Source organism: Macaca mulatta, chromosome 10, assembly GCF_049350105.2.
Source record: "Macaca mulatta isolate MMU2019108-1 chromosome 10, T2T-MMU8v2.0, whole genome shotgun sequence".
Classification (NCBI taxonomy): Eukaryota; Metazoa; Chordata; class Mammalia; order Primates; family Cercopithecidae; genus Macaca; species Macaca mulatta.
The window spans coordinates 88,471,346-88,489,011 of NC_133415.1; the positions used below are offsets into that span (position 1 = coordinate 88,471,346).

At 42.2% G+C, this 17,666-nt stretch overlaps 2 protein-coding genes across 2 annotated transcripts in view; both read right to left on the reverse strand.

The window, feature by feature from the left end:
* Window positions 1–3,631, reverse strand: part of CPNE1 (copine 1) — a 28,256-nt gene extending 24,625 nt beyond the window's left edge. The window contains 1 exon segment of the mRNA NM_001267789.1: window positions 3,031–3,631. Coding sequence (NP_001254718.1) covers window positions 3,031–3,045 — 15 coding nt within the window. The 5' untranslated portion in view covers window positions 3,046–3,631.
* Window positions 963–14,669, reverse strand: RBM12 (RNA binding motif protein 12). The gene is given in 3 exon segments (NM_001032840.1): window positions 963–4,847; window positions 8,723–8,807; window positions 14,549–14,669. A coding segment is annotated over 1 exon segment (2,799 nt). The 5' UTR covers window positions 4,826–4,847; window positions 8,723–8,807; window positions 14,549–14,669; the 3' UTR covers window positions 963–2,026.
* Window positions 14,670–17,666: the final 2,997 nt, after the last annotated feature.

Consider the following 17,666-nt stretch of genomic DNA (forward strand, 5'->3'; position numbering starts at 1 on the left):
GAAGTTTTTTGCATTGTCTTTGGAATGAGAAATGATTACTTAACATTAACTTAAACAGCATATACAAACGTTATATTGCTTTTTAAATTGAGGAGGCAGTATCTAGTGATCTGTCAAAGCGAATTTGTATTCATGAATTGTCAAAAGACCCACAACACAGTCACCTCTTCTTTGAGTCTAAACAATCCTTCCCTTAAACAAAAATCCTGTACTGACAATCCTCTAAGATTGTAGTGATAAAAAGCCTTTTCAAATCTTATCAAATGAAACTGTTGCCACTCTTAAATCTAAATTACACAACCGCTATATTTCAGTGTTCCACTGACTCACAACACCAAAAAGGCACTGTATATTATTTTAATAGGAAATACTTATTTTAAAAGACTGACCCCTTTTTAAGTACACTGATTTGTAGGAAATGTTGGGGAAGTTTCAACCGAAGACAAAGGGGTCATGTAAAAGACAAAATTTGGTTTTCATGATCTCTCATCTACCTCCCCTTCTGTATAATGTGATACATTTTCAGAGCACTGACTAGGGAAAGTAACCATAATTAGAGCCTTGTAAGGCAAGTGTTCTCATGACAAGTAACCATAATTAGAGCCTTTTATGACAGTGAGAAAATTTGTTTTTCTTATCATCTCACCTATCTCCCCTTCCGTATTGTTTATAATGTAATGTGACACATCTTCAGAGCACTGACTAGGGAAAGTAATCATAATTAGAGCCTTGTAAGGCAAGTGTTTTCATGACAAGGACACTTACCAACCAGAACTCATGTGGTCCTCCTGCCTTAGTGTCCTGAATACCAAAGAAAAGATTATGAAAGGGTCAAGAATCTCAATTTTCTCCCCTCTGGCGGCTGCACTTGTACTCTTGTATGAAGACTTTTAGTCAACAGGCTCCTGATCGAACAACTACGCCAAAAAGCCTCCAAATAACAGGATTAACACATATCAATCTATGAACCAGCATATGGATCTTTTATTCTATAATACTACTGCTATCAAAGATAATTTCAACTTCAGTTTTAAAAACCTAGATATAACACTTTCTTATGAATGGGCCCCTCTTTGTTTAAAGGCCAAAATTTCACATAAATTGGGACAGGAGGAAACTGATACTACAGTTAGTCCATCATGAACAGGACTTCAAATCAAGTATCTTAAACACATTATTAAAAGTGGTTTCTGGTTTTTGATACCATCCAAACAACATGAACAATTTTTAAACTGACTAACCTAAATCGTGGCGGTCAAACCAAAAAGGCTCTGGTAGGTAAAGGACTCCATAGTTTATTTTTGTAGCAAAAGTCTTATTCCACACAGTTTTAAGTGTGACATTAGAAATCAAAGTTCGAGGTTATAGCACAAACCAAGTGTGGACTTTTATATTTAGGGAAAAAACCCAACAAAACAGTTCTGCTCATTTACAAATGAGTCAATTAGACAAACAAAGCAGCAACTTCTGAAGCAGGACTGTCTATACAGCAAGGACCCTTAAGAAGCAATAAAGGTACATACAATGAATCTGTATACAGAAATTTTATTCAATTTTAAAAGAAAATGAGGACTTTAGACAAAGCTTTACCCTATAACAAAGCAAATCTGTCCAGCTTTAAACCAAATTCTGAGAGTAGCCAACTCCTATTTTCAGCAGCTGGCAAGAGCACCCTCAATGAGTTTTACTGACATTTCTATTTTCTTCATCCCATATGGTATAAAACAAAACCAATCTAGACTCCTTGATAAGCTTTATGTGGTCATTTGAGTTTTACAAATGGTTTCTCTAATGGTATGCCAAAATCATTTATGTGTTCTCTCCAGATAGCTTTACTGTAACATACAGCAATGTTTATCCTGGTGAGTCTTCTGTAAACAGTCAACCAATGCTCTATGTTATGGAAACCAAGCTATATGCAATTGAAACAATCCACAGGTTCTAACCTGGAAATACTAGGAAAACAATCTGGATGCATTAATCACAGCAATATGAAGATCTACCCTATAAAGAATGATGTGAATGGCTACCCTAATACAAGTTTTACTTTTCTTGAACCTATAGGCCTGTCATTTAAGTCAATGACAGCAGCTGTGGCTTCATCCCGAGACTCAAAGGCCACCATGGCTTCACCTGTGGGCATACCTTTTTCATTGTATTTTAAACACACTGAGCCTGGGATTACTTGATAGCCATAAAAGAAATCTAAAATCTCATCAATAGACACAGTAAAGGGCATGTTCTGCACTTTAATTACTGTCGGTCCTGGTTTTCCAGAACTAGATGCAAAGCCAGGGGGACCACCAATATGGATTGGGCCAGGGCCAGGGCCAGGGCCAGGGCCAGGCCCAAAAGCTGGTGGCCCACCCAAATGCCCAGGGGCACTTCCAAGACCAGGAGGGCCACTTCCAAAACCAGGAGGACCGCCTAAGCTACCAGGGCCATTTCCAAAATTCTGAGGGCCCCCTCCAAATCCTGATGGCCCACTTAAATTGTTTGGTCCACCTCCAAAACCCGGAACATCCAGTCCTAGACCAGGCAAACCACTGTTTCCAACTGAAGGCATACCAGGCCTAGCATCACCAAAGGCCCCTCCTCCTAATCCTGGAGGAGGGATTGGTGGCCCAAAGGCATTTGATCCACCAAAATTACCAGGAAAGTTAAATGGAGGCCCATTGTTGGCTTCCTTTGATCCTACGGTCAGAAAGGCATGCTCTTCACCTCCTGCACTAGGTATTCCTGCACTGGGCATTCCCGCACCAGGCAGTCCTGCACTGGTTATTGCTGAACCAGGCAGTCCTGTGCTGGGCAGGCCCGCACCGGGAAGTCCTGCACTAGGCAGTCCCACACCTGGCAGTCCCGCATTGGGCATTCCTGGAACTGCAGGATTACCTGGCACAGGCATCTTTAATCCCTTTTTTCCTTGGGCAGGGGGATTTTTCTCAATCTCTCTCATATCTTCTAGGGTAACTACATGAACAAAAGCTTCTCTCCCATTAAGTTTTTTACGGTGTAAGCGTTCAGACTTACGTGCATCATCTTCATTTTTAAACTGAACCAATGCCTGTCCTAGACCTTGCCCATTGTTATCAACAAGAACATGTACAGCATTTTCATCCACTGGGATTCCTTCTAGGAACTGAAGAACATCCATCTTCGTAATGCTGAATGGAATATTTGTTATGTGGGCACAGACTTTGGCAGAGTTGACATCCCCCTCTGGATTTAGCATCATTTCCCTCTGGTCATAGCTGAAGTTCTGCAGTCTTTTTCGAATCATATCTATCTTTTCTAGCATACCTTTCTTAGTAATTGGATGAACTTGAATAAAGCGATTGCCCATGTACTGTTTATGACGACACAGAGCAGCCTTATAGTCGGCCTCATTTCTGAACTCTACAAAGCCTTCACCAGTTGCTTTCCCATTGGGTCCATAAGCTATATAAATACTATCTTCCACAATATCCAGCTTTTTAAAAAAATCAATAACATGTTTGTTTTCTGCTTCAAATGGTAGCCCTTTCAAGTAAACACAAAAACCAGCCTCATGTGGTGATCTTGACCTTGATCTTTTCTGCCCACTGGGCGATTTTGACCTGGGAAGTGTCTGAGGAGGGGGATGACTTTGTCCAGAAGGTCCCATATTTTGCTTAAAAGTGATATGGCCTCCAGCAGCTACCCACTGTCTTTCTGTGGCAGGGCTAACTTCCACATAGCGTTGAATCATCAGCATTCTGTTTCGTTTCAAAGCTTCAAATGTATCTTGAGGGGAGAGAAACTTAACCAATCCATTCCCATTATTTCGACCTACATGATCTTTCAACAAATGTACTGCATCAACACGGAGCCCATGGAAAAAATCTCTGACATCATTTTCCATTGCAGAAAAGGGCATTCCATGCACACTGACATATAGATCATCAGGGTTGATGGGGAGTGGCTTCACACTGCTCTGAGAGTTCATCTGGATAGGGTTAACAGGATTCAATGGACCAAGAAACATAGGATTCAGGTTATTGTTCAAATTCATAGGTGCTCCAGAGCCATTCATTCCAGCAGGTAGAGGTGCCACAGGTGGCGGATTCAAGGGCGGCATGCCCGACATGGGTGGCAGTGGGGTCATGGGTGGCACAGAAGGAACTGGGGGAATCGGGGGCACAGGAGGCACAGGAGGTAATGTAGGTACTGGAGGAGGAACTGGAATTGGGGGAATGGATGGCATTGGTGGCAGAGATGGCATTGCTGGAATTGGAGGAATTGGTGGCGGCGGGACTGTGTTCATTGGAGAGGCTGTGCTTGGAACGGTTGAGCTAAACGTTGGGCTCCCAAAGGAAGCTCCCATATTTGGAGGAGCTGTTCCTATGCTGGCTGTGGAAAATGTCTGTATGTTTTTGTTGCTTTCATGAACAGAAGTGGTGGCAGTAACTACACTGGGTGAAGGATTATTAAAGTTGGATACTGTTGTGGGCAAGTTTACCCTGCCACTCATTCCTGAGCTAGGTGGTGGTCCTGATCTACTGGCATTTGCTGGTGGTATATCTAAGTTGGCAGTTTCAAAACGCCTACGACTCAGTTCAATCATATTCTGCATTTCCGTTTTACTACTCAACAATAGTGTTACTTTTGACCCTTTAATTGTACCACCTGTGCGCATCATACCAAGCCTTGCATCTTCATCAGTGGCAAAAACGATGAAAGCCTCACCCAGTTCACCCCCTACAATATGCACGCCCCCATCAGGAATGGTCAATCCAGAGAAGAAGTGGCGAATGTCCATGGTCCCCGCCACAATTGGGAGACCTTGCAAACGGATGACCACAGCCATGCTGCGCTGAAACCACACACACCTGCAGATGAGAAAAGGCAACGGCCAGGTCAGACTCCTGTTTATCACACCAAGTTTTTAGCTACAAGAATGACCAGCTACCATATTAGGCCCTCAAATAGTCCCTGAAGCTATCACAGGCAATGTCTTTAATTTAGATATTCTAAAAACTGAACATTTCGTGCCATTTACAATGTAAAACGTAGACAATTTCAACTTCCAGAAGGCATTAATTCTGGAAACAGTTCAGTCCCAAGACTCAAAAAGTTCAAGAAAAAACAACTGTAGGACAGTAAAATACATATACATCATTCAGACCACTAATCATTCAGTAAGATTTAAAAGAAATATGTAAGTCAAATCAGGAAACAAAGTTTAACAATCTATAGGGAAAAAGCATGTAAAGAATATATCAAAGTTAATATTAAAAACTGACTTCGCATCTTCCCTATATTCTTGACAATTTCATAGAATTATCAAGAGTGTGATTTTATAGAGCTCAGTCTCAAAATCCAACAGAAGCAAAAAACTAGAATACTAATGAATTGTAAATAATACTTAAAAGTAGATTCAAATCTTTTTTTTTTTTTTTTTTTTTTTGAGACGGAGTCTCACTCTGTGGCCCAGGATGGAGTGCAGTGGCCGGATCTCGGCTCACTGCAAGCTCCGCCTCCCGGGTTCACGCCATTCTCCTGCCTCAGCCTCCTGAGTAGCTGGGACTACAGGCACCCGCCACCTCGCCCGGCTAGTTTTTTGTATTTTTTAGTAGAGATGGGGTTTCACCGTGTTAGCCAGGATGGTCTCGATCTCCTGACCTCGTGATCCACCCGTCTCGGCCTCCCAAAGTGCTGGGATTACAGGCTTGAGCCACCGCGCCCGGCCGATTCAAATCTTAAATGAGAACTGGTTCCATTATTTTATTCATCCTAAAACTTTTCGATCTGCCTTATAGATTACAAAAAACTACATATGGAATTATTTATTATAAACAAGGTTAAGACATACTAAGAAGCCAAAAGAACTACTGAATAGGATAAACAAAATCTGAGTTACCTTTATTCATTACCCCCAAAAGTAGAACCTGGTTATAGTCCCATTCACTGTGACTATTTTAATTAAAACTCAGGTCCAATGACTCATAACCAAATCCTCTATTTAATAAAATTTTTTAAAGTATTATTTTCCCCTAGGAGAGGGGAAAATATTTTTTGTTTTTGTTTTAGAACCAGAGTGTGAATTACTCAGTGGTTGTTACAGTCTTGGATCTACGCCACTCCTGTAGGATCTCTGTGATCGCCTTAGATCATGCCTGTTTTGACATAATCAAAAAATAAATGTTCCCCTCAAATTTCAGTTCTAAAGGCTTCTAAGAGCAAATCCAAAGGCAGCCCTTTGGAAAATGACACAAACCCAATTATTGAGACTGGGAAACATATTACTTTGAAATTAAGGTGGTCAATAACATAGGGTGTTTTCCAACCCATCTGAAAAGTCAACTTTTATTTATTTATTTTGAGATGGAGTTTCACTCTTATAGCCCAGACTGGAGTGCAATGGTGCCATCTTGGCTCACGACAACCTCCACCTCCCAGGTTCAAGTAATTCTCCTGCCTCAGCCTCCCAAGTCGCTGGGATTACAGGCATGTGCCACCACGCCTGGCTAATTGTTTGTATTTAGGAGAGATGGGGTTTCACCATGTCGGTCAGGCTGGTCTCGAACTACTGACCTCAGGTGATCCACCCTCCTCAGCCTCCCAAAGTGTGGGGATTACAGGCACGAGCCATTGCGCCCCTCCTGAAAAGCCAACTTTTAAATATAAGCCTATAAAATCAGCTCTATGACCCTCAGAAAGGTTATAAATTAATGAAGAGATACAGTTTTATCACTTCTCAAGAACATTAGAAGTGGCAAGATTTTCTGCTATAAGCTCTAAGAATTCTGTAACTTCAATGTCAAATATTATATAAATACTAATTCAATGCAACAAAATCTGTATTATCTCAGTATGACAATTGCCATATACAAACAAGAAACAAACTGTTTGGCTTTGACAGTTTTCTCACAGACACATAACACAAAAATAAAAGCCACCTTCAAATTTAATCCAGAAAAATGGACTAGCAAACAGAAAATGCTTTTTGTGAGGCCATTATAAAGCACCAGAAATTTGGGAAGGGTGGGAAAGTTTTTCATTTACAAACTTCAAGAGTCAACAAGAAAAATTAACGCTAAAAAACATCACACCAACAGTCTCTTTTCTTATTTACTATTTAGCAGCCTATAAGGAGGTTCATTAAGCAGTGTCCAAGTCATTAAATCAAATTCATATTCCTTGCTCAATCTAGAATTAGGTGGCTATATGCAAAATGCGATAGTATTTACTGTTCAACTTCAAAAACCGCTTAATCACTTTGTATAGGGGAAACATCATGGGCAATCAAGGTACTCAAAACAATATGAGAGAGACAGAGATACTAGTTTGCACTGGGACAATAAAACAGGAACTTGATATAGTCCCAAGAACACAAAAATTAAACACAGGGCTAAAGTGACAAACACAGTTAAGTCTTCAAGCCATTTTTTGTTAAGAGTAGGGATTTACTGAAACTTTGTACAAGGTACACAAGAATATGCTATTGAAAATCTGCCTCAGATTACCAGCTGGAAAGGGTGGAATATTAAACCAAAGTGGAATACAAGATTTATTTATAAAGTCATCTGATGAGGAAAATTGTTTCTAGCTTCCAAAAAATATGAAATAATATCTGCAGCCAGGTGCGGTGGCTCACGCCTGTAATCCCAGCACTTTGGGAGGCTGAGGCGGGTGGATCACCTGAGGTCAGGAGTTCAAGACTAGCCTGGCCAACATAGTGAAACCCCGTCTCCACTAAAAATACAAGAAAATTAGCTGGGTGTGGTGGCACATGCCTGTAATCCCAGCTACTAGGCAGGCTGAGGCAGGAGAATCAACTGAACCCGCGAGGCAGAGATCACGCCATTGCACTCCAGCCTGGGCAACAAGAATGAAACTCTGCCTCAAAAAATAAAAATAAAACAACAACAACAACAAAAAAGTATCTGTTATTCTGTTACTAAGTAACTGACAGCTAAGTCATTTCAACCTAACTTGGGCCTATCTTAGTTACTTAAACAGGAGGGTTAGATTCCACTTGCTAAGGTTTCATTTAAAGTCTAAAATTTGTACTCTAAAACATGTGACTCAATATCTACACTTAAACTTTCAGGAAATATAAATAAACATACCAATAACAAGTATCTGTATTTGTAGTCTAAAATGCTACTAAGGAATAAAACAGCTACTTACTGCCTATCAGGAAAATAGCAAGAGAAAAACATCCATATAAATGAAATTGACCCCCAAAAGAACAACTGTTCGAAGCACCCATCTACCCCACCCCCATCCCTCAGATAAACTTGTAAAAAACCACACCAGCCGGGGCGGTGGCTCACGCCTGTAATCCCAAAACTCTGGGAAGCCAAGGCAGGTGGATCACAAGGTCAGGAGTTCAAGACCAGCCTGGCCAAGATGGTAAAACCCCATCTCTACTAAAAATACAAAAAAATTAGCTGGGCGTGGTGGTAGGCACCTGTAATCCCAGCTACTTGGGAGACTGAGGCTGAGAAGTGCTTGAACCCAGGAGGTGGAGATAGCAGTGAGCCGAGATAGCACCATGCACTCCAGCCTGGGCAACGGAGTCCAGCCTGGGCAACGGAGTCCAGCCTGGGCGACAGAGCAAGACTCCGTCTCAAAACAAAAAACAAGCAAACAAAAACACACACACCCAATATAGTTGCTACACATATTTTCATATTTCTTAATAAGCTATCTCATTTTATTTTGTATAAAAATGAACTCTCTATTCAAAATCTCTTACCTGATAAAACAAGAGATGTATTTTCTTAACAAGAAGTAGAGGCCAAGTCAATCCTGTGGGCAACCAATTAAAACCAACTTTTAGACTGCAATAGAGAATAAACGGAGGCAAAAATCAATGCAGGAAACACAAAACAACACGCACAGGCCACACTGTACATTACGAAGGCGAGTCTGAAACCACCAGAGTACTTCATTAGAATGCATATCAAAAAAAAAAAAAAAAAAAAGGAAAGACACCATAACAAAATCCTGCACATGCTTTTTATAGTTGGTATTGCTTTCAAATTGGAGTATCTCAAAATATTTATATATTTACATACATCAAGAGTGTCATAACCTAGCCCAGTAACGAATCCATTGAAAATTAAAACAGTCATAAAGCTCAGCTTCACAGCTGCTAATTGCTTTGATCACTTTATAATTAAACCAATCCAGAAAACTCCGTACAAGTCTATTTCCCCAGGTTCTCACCAAATTTGTGATGAAAAGGCACAAGTTCGCACAGTAACAATTCTTGGACAACTTAAAATAGCAATTCAAGGGTACTCATGGAAATTACTGCAATTATTCTTTCAATATATTTTATTTTGCACAAAATAGCATCCAACATCACAAACCAAATGAAGTATGAGTTCTTGCTATAAGGACTAATTCCACAGGAGCTCAAAATATTAACAAAATATTAAGGGAAAGTATTTTTTCCTCTGACACCACAACAGTTCCCAAAAATTTGTAAAATTAAAAAAAATTAAATAAATAAAATAAAATTTAAAAACACCCTAAAAATGCCTGACATAATAAGAGTATATCCCAAAATAAAAACAGGTCACTCATCTTTCACTGTTATTTCTTCAAAACTGGTGAAGTTATTAACAAGTCACAAGCATATATGACCAAATGCCTAGACAACTATATTCAAAGGTAATTTTTTACTTTTTATTTCTTTCAAAGGTCATGTTTTAATTCGGAGAAGAAATTCGTCACTGTTCAGTACTAAGATTACCAATGACTACTTATCCAAATGATGCTCATCTTAAATTAGTATCTTCCAAGACCAAAATACAACTAGTGACCTTAATATTCATCACCAAAAAGGAAAACATATTTTTCAAAAATTCTATGTGATTTTCTAAAGGACAAACTATTCATCTTCTAGTCAACTACTCAAGTTGCTGAAGAACAGTGAGATTGTTTTGCCACAAAAAGCTATGCAAATATGTAATCAACACACTGAAAAACCTAGAGCATTGTATTAATCTTTCACATGTTGTAGAAATCTAGCCTAATTAGGTCTTTTTCTTTTTTTTTTTTTTTTGAGATAGGGTGTCACTCTGTGGCCCAGGCTAGAGCGCAGTGGTGCGATCTAGGTTCATTGCAGCCTCCGCCTCCCTGGGTTCAAGCTATTCTCATGCCTCAGCCTCTGGAGTAGCTGGGACTACAGGCATGTGCCACCACCTGTGGCTTACTTTTGTATTTTTAGTAGAGACAGGGGTTTCACTATGTTACTCAGGCTGGTCTCGAGCTGACCTTATGTGATCCGCGCGCCTCAGCCTCCCAAAGTGATGAGATTACAGGTGTGAGCCACCGCACCTGGCCTAGCCTAACCAAGTCTAAGGAGTTTAAAAATTCTTCATTTAAAAGCCATATCTAGTAGTTTAACAGGTGACAAAGAGAAATGTGAAACAGAAAATGAGCAAGAGCATGAAGTACTGCAAATATTTATGTACAGGTTTGACTCCAGCAGCCACACAACAGGGTAACTTTCTAGTTTCTAGAACTTGTAATAAACATCTGATCCCTACTGGAGATTCCAATTCAAAAGGTCAGGTATGGGGCCAGGGTATATGCCTGAATATAAGGTAGGAAGGTTCCTCTCAGCCTCTTCCCTTCCAAACTCAAAACATACCGTATGTCCATCTTGAGAAAGACAAAGGTGGGGTCAGCCAGTTAAGTTCAAAGGGAACTCCCCAGGTCTACTCTCAAAAATTCCTAAAAGGTTACCAGAAATTACCTTTAAAAGGAAGAAATTTCTCATTCTCATTCCACAAGTTAAGGCTGAAAGGCCCAGTTGAATTTGGCAAATGCCTAGTTCAAGTTTTATGTGTACAACTTAAAGCACAAAATCAATCTAGATAGAAATTTATGATTCTCTTCTATTTCAGCAAAGGGGAATACCCATCCCACCCCATACCAAGGAAAAATAATGCAGAAAGTTGATGCTACAAGTCAGAACTTCACAACCCTTGGTATTATACCTCTTCAAAAGGGAAAGGTAAATGGAAATAGAACTGAAATACTTCTGTTTTGACACCTCACTTTGTAAAGACCACAAGAATTTAATATAAGTGTCATGTTTTCCAGGAAACTGCTATTCCTGTATTCTAAATGTCAGCTAGCGACTGAATGCAGGATTTCAAAAATCCACCCCATTCACCTAAAGCTTTGCTGAACTTTAGAAGGATAAGACTAAAATAATAACTACACAGTAAAACATCTAAAATACATATTATATCTATACATATAGCGTAATGATAGGAAAGGAGAAAATGGGCCTGATTTGTCATTAAAGCCACTGACATACTTCAGAAGATCTAAAACAAGCAGCTGGCTTTAGTATGTTTTCCATTCGTAATAGGAATTAGTCCTAACATAAAGGCTTGCTTCAACTTGACAAAATACCAGATGCATGCACAAATCACAAGTATCTGCTACAAAAATTTAACATATTATGACAAGACAGACTTTCGTATTTAATAGCCATTCTAATCACTTGGAATTTCAGGAAAAAATGTCTGACAACAAATCTCTTCATCAAGAAGTCAAGGCACAAACTAAAACGACTATTTTCACTCTTCATCTGGTAGTAAACATCCAAAAGTGAACTTTAACTTTGTTCATTCATCACTCTAATCAACAAGAACCAGGGTACAGCACAGCTAGGTTCTTCGGATCCAAAAGAAACAAACTCTCAAATGTTCACCTCAGAGATAAGCAACAGAGAACCAATCACAAAGGGCACAATGCTAAAAACAGTAATAATATCACATTATAGTAAACATTATGAAACAACCACAGTTTCAGCCACTTGATTTTGTTCCCCATTCCCAAATGGACCATATTTCAAAGTCTGGGATCATTCTTAATGAAAAAATTATTCTGACACTGATGGAGATGTATACTTTTTATAATGCATTGCTCAATTTTTCCATTAACCTCCATTCCGTACTCAAAGGCAGCAAATCAGAAGACATTTCTAAATAAGATATTCTTCCTGTCAAAAATATTAAGTTATTTTTCAATCCCCCCAAATGCCAACAAAAATGTTCACTACCTTCATTTTCACTTCAGAGCAAAATTATACTTCTAAACAACCACATTCACTTTCACTGTTTTTGAGTCTTAAAAGCTGGCTTCAAACTTAAATTTTGTGCAAACCAAAAAGTATATGGGTGTGGTAGTAAAATCTGATAAAACTGTAGTTTAGACAAAATTATCTTTTCTGTTTAGTTGAAAACATTTAACAATATTCCTTTACTCCATGAACATTTACTATTAAGCACTTGTGGGCCAGACAAAAGATATAAAAGATATAGAAGTCTCTGCATTTTAGGGAGGGACATCTAAAAGCATCTTTTCTGCAATCAACTACTGACACTTGGTTCTTCCTACAACATCTACAGAAGAAAACATACATTCCAACAATGACAGAGTGGCTCTGTGCAAAATGGAGTAAAAACTATCAACACTGTCACTGAATTCCAGCACCTGGAACACATTGGCCCACAAAATCAAGTTTCACATCTAAAAATTGTACTAACAACTCCCAAGCTCTCAATACTCAGTCATCAAAACATTTGACGTGTCAAAGAAGGTGAAAGAATCCCAAAGAGTACTGGTATTAGCATGTAACAATACGTTGCAAGTAACTACACAATTATTTCTAAAGCTTCACAGTTTTCATCTAACAAATTCGAACATAAGGAAAATGAAAATTATACATTACAATCCATAAAGTAATCAACATTTAATCGAGCATATGTGATATAAAAACGCATTCCCTGTTTCATTAAAAATCTGTCCAATAATATATACTAAGCACATCTTCATTATGTTTTGTATAAACACGCCAAACATTTCACTTTCTTCATAAATTACCATAACGTTATTTGAACCACCTGTAACAGTTCTTCCCAACTTCTTTTTATATTCTTGGAAAATGTCTGCACACACTTTCAACTAAATCCAGAAATCCTCCATTCTTTTCGAAACTACCAAATTTCAAAAACGAGTACAACCAGTCTTGTATTGTAGTTCTATAATTTAAAAAACAAGATTTCCCTATGTGTCCAGACTTGAGGGATTTTTCTCAACTGCAGATGCTCTGCTATGCATTAACAAAATCACTAGTTAACAAGGTCCCAGACAATTCTTGTTGCTAAGACTGCATTTTGCAAAAATTACACCATTTCAAACCATTCAAGCAAGAAGCTCTAAAAGAAATACTGCAGTCACAAGCCTAGCCTCTCCCTTCAACAAACCTTCAATTGCCATCACTTTTTTCCAGTGGGTTACACTGACTCTATTCTTGAATATTAAACGGTCCCTACCAACTTCCTCAATTTACATTAGGTTATCTCTGAGAATCCTGGAGCCAAGGAGGGTTTTAGGGCCCAGAAATCTCTTAAAAGTCTGCAATTCTCAGCATGACACCACGCAGATGAGTAAAGAATGGTTAGCACTTAATACTGAGTAACCCTCACAGGAGCCCCCCAGATTTGTCACTATAAAGCACACGTTGGAGGCACACAAAAAGCCCACACGTTTACAACCTAGCGGCTAAACCTCCTGCACTGGCGTCCATCCTCCTCACTAACCTGTAGATCCTCACAGTCCCTCCTACCACCCAATTCACGTGGCTGCAAACTAATGCAGCCAAGCTTCACAGAAACTCAATTAACTCTCCATCAAAAGCACCCACCCTCCGCAGCCCACTGGATCTCGTCCTCCTGAAATGCCAGAGGATCCTCTCCCGAGGGAGCCCTAAAAGTGCTGCTCTCAGCAGCCCCTTCCCTACTGGGGGGACCAAAGCCTGGCATCTTACTACAGTTCTCAGAGCCTCGGGAGGAGTACTCACCCTACCCCCTCACTTCCTAGCTTCAGACGCCGGCTTCTCAAAACTGCTACACCCTCGAGTAAAGCCCCTCCCCAGCAATGGACCTCGGAGGCATTTCACTGCAACCCCCTCCACCTTCAGGCCACGAAGGCGGCCGGTTGTGAGACTTCCTTTCTGAACTCACAGGAGTGTACAGACTATAGCTTCCTCCCACAGGTGTGACCTGGGTCCCCTTTTGCTGGTAGGCCACAAAGGCCTCCTTTCCATTTCGGGTCGAGGGAGTGTCCTCACTACGATTATCTCCCCACCTCCAGGAACACAGATGTAGTTATAACCTCTGCTTCACTGGGGGAGACAAGAAATCCTCCGTATTCGGGTTGTAGACGTGTTTTCACTGCAGTCCCCGTTAGCTCGCAGGCCGCCGAGCCAGCCAGTTCTGACCTGCCCCCTCTCAGACCACGGGGGCGTCCTCGCTACGGCCTCGTCCCCACTTCAGTACGCAGGCTCATTCTCTCTTGCGTCCTCCTTGCATCCTCTCAGATCTCAGAGGCGTAAGTGGCACCCCACTCCCCCTGCAGTCCTGCCCCGACCCTTTGTGTGGGGTGCTAGTTGCCGCGGGCTCGAAGGCCTCCGAAGGCCCCGCCCCGGGCCACCAAGGGGCACCACGAGCCCCGCACAGCCCCGCCCGTTCAAGGGCTGCGGGAGTCTTACCGGGGAAAGCTGCGCGGCACCAGAACCCAGACCCCGAATTACCCCCCGCGCGAGTGCCTCCGCCCCGCGGCCGACAGCCCCAGCCCGAACGGCTTCCCGGAGCCCAACGCAGCCACCACCTCCTTCGCCGCTTCACAAAATGGCCGTCGACCCGCTCAGCGGCTCCGCGTTCCAGAAGGGGGCGGAACAGCGTGGTTGACGTCAAGGGACCGCGCAAGCGCGCTGAAGGTCTCGGGCAAGCTCCCGGAAGTTACTGGGTTTTGTGCTAAGAGGGGGGTGTTCAGTCCCTGCTTGCGACTGTTTGCGCACGGGACCGACCCTGGGCTAGTGGCCCTGCCTGGTGGGCTGGGTATGAATGTCCGGCTTGGCCCTTCACTGCAAGACTTTGTGCAAATTGCTTCACGTCTTCCAGTTCCCGCAGAAGGAGCAAATTGTGCTTACGTCTAAGTTTTTTGAGGATTAAATGGAGCACAACGTGGTGGCTAGTTATTATATCCTGAGAAAACAGCCAAAACCTGATTTTTTCGCCCCTTTTAAGAGTTTATGCAGGCCGGGGGCCCGGTGCGTGGCTCACGCCTGTAATCCCAGCACTTTGGGAGGCCGAGGCGGGCGGATCACGAGGTCAGGAGATCGAGACCATCCCGGCTAACACGGTGAAATCCCGTCTCTACTAAAAAATACCAAAAAAAAAAAAAAAAAAAAAAAAACTAGCCGAGCGAGGTGGCGGGCGCCTGTAGTCCCAGCTACTCCAGAGGCTGAGGCAGGAGAATGGCGTGAACCCGGCAGGCGAAGCTTGTAGTGAGCCGAGATTGCGCCACTGCACTCCGGCCTGGGCAACAGAGCAAGACCCCTTCTCGAAAAAAAAAAAAAAGAATTTAGACAGGACGGGCGCGGTGGCTCACATCTGTAATCTCAGCACTTTGGGAGTCCAAGAAGGGCAGATCACGTGGTCAGGAGTTCGAGACCAGTCTGGCCAAAAAGGCAAAACCCGGTCTCTACTGAAAATATAAAAATTAGCCAGGCGTGGTGGCGGGCACCTGTGGTCCCAGCTACTCGGGAGGCTGAGGCAGGAGAATCGCTTGAACCCCGGAGGCGGAGGTTGCAGTGAGCCCAGATGGCGCCATTGCACTCCACCCTGGATGACAAAAGTGATACTTAGTCTCAGAAAAAAACAAAAACAAAAAAAAGAGTTTTAATCTAGGGCAGGGCGCGGTGGTTCACGCCTGTAATCCCAGCATTTTGGGAAGCCGAGGCGGGCGGATTACCAGAGGTCAGGAGTTCAAGACCAGCATGGCCAACATGGCAAAACGTCGTCTCTACTAAAAATACAAACATTAGCTGGGTGTGGTGCCTAGAGCCTGTGGTCCCAGCTACCTGGGTGGCTGAGGCAGGAGAATCGCCTGAATCCAGGAGGTGGAGGTTGCAGTGAGCCAAGATAATGCCATTGCACTCTTCAGCCTAGGCAAGAGAGTGAGATTCCGTCTCAAAAAAAAAAAAAAAAAAAAAAAAAATTCAATCCATCGTGATCCCTCCACAGCTTCACTATAGCATTATTTTATTATAGAAAAAGCTATTCTCTGGCTGGGCGTGGTGGGCTCACGCCTGTAATCCCAGCACTTCGGGAAGCTGAGGTGGGCGTATCATGAGGTCAGGAGATCGAGAACATCAGGAGAGCCAGACTCCATCTCAAAAAAAAAAAAAAAAAAAAAGCTATTCTCAAGCTGCTTTGGTCCTAGCCCCGCCCCTGAACTTCATGCCCCTGCTAATTAAAAGCTGGATGTGGTGGCTTAGTCCTAGCTACTTGGGAGTTAGAGACAGGAGGATCCCTTGAGCCCAGGAGTTCGAGCCACGGCACCGGCCTGTTGTTTTTGAGACAGGGTCTCACTCTGTCACTCAGGCTTGAATACAGTGGTGCGATCAAGGCTCACTGCAGCCTTGATCTCACAGGCTGAAGCAATCGTCCCACCTCAGCCTCCCAAATAGCTTGAACTACAGGTAGGCACCACCAAGCCTGGATAATTTTTTTATTTTTTTGTAGAGATGGGGTTTTGCCATGTTGCCCAGGCTAGTCTTGAATTCGTGAGCTCAAGCAATCCATCCACTTTGGCCTCCCAAAGTACTGGGATTATAGGTGTGACCCACCACACCCAGTCAAATTAACATAGTTTTATATGACTTTTTAATTAGAGGAAAACTGGTAATAGATCTACAACTCTACTATCTTTGCAACTTTTCAGTAAATCTAAAATTATTCTAAGTAAAAAAGATATTTTTAAACAAGAAAAATTCTATAATTTCATCTCCTCCTTCCACTGTCCATCTACATTTACCAAACTTTAGCCCAGTGGCTTTCAAACTTTCCTATCCCCCTGCTACTGGCAAGTATGAAGAGCAATTAAACTTTTTTGACCATTATCCACAATAAGAAATACATTTATAACCTGGTATACAAATTCAAATGTATCATCAAAATATATTCTTAAAATATGTATAAATGTACTCTTAACATATTCTCGCTTTTTTTTTTTTTTTTTTTGAAACAGAGTCTCGCGCTCTCGCCCAGGCTGGAGTGCAGTGGCCGGATCTCAGCTCACTGCAAGCTCCGCCTCCCGGGTTTACACCATTCTCCTGCCTCAGCCTCCCGAGTAGCTGGGATTCCCACCACCTCGCCCGGCTAGTTTTTTGTATTTTTTTAGTAAAGACGGGGTTTCACCGTGTTAGCCAGGATGGTCTGGATCTCCTGACCTCGTGATCCGCCCGTCTCGGCCTCCCTTTTTTTTTTTTTTTTTTTTGAGATGGAGTCTCGCTCTGTCACCCAGGCTGGAGTGCAACGGCGCAATCTCGGCTCACTGCAAGCTCCGCCTCCCAGGCTCCCGCCATTCTCCTGCCTCAGCCTCCCGAGTAGCTGGGACTACAGGCATGCACCACCGTGCCCAGCTAATTTTTTTGTATTTTTAGTAGAGACGGGGTTTCACCATGTTAGCCAGGATGGTCTCGAGCTCCTGACCTCGTGATCCGCCCGCCTCAGCCTCCCAAAGTGCTGGGATTACAGGCTTGAGCCACCGCGCCCGGCCCCATATTCTCTCCTTTAAGTACTGGTAACTATCAACCTATGGGT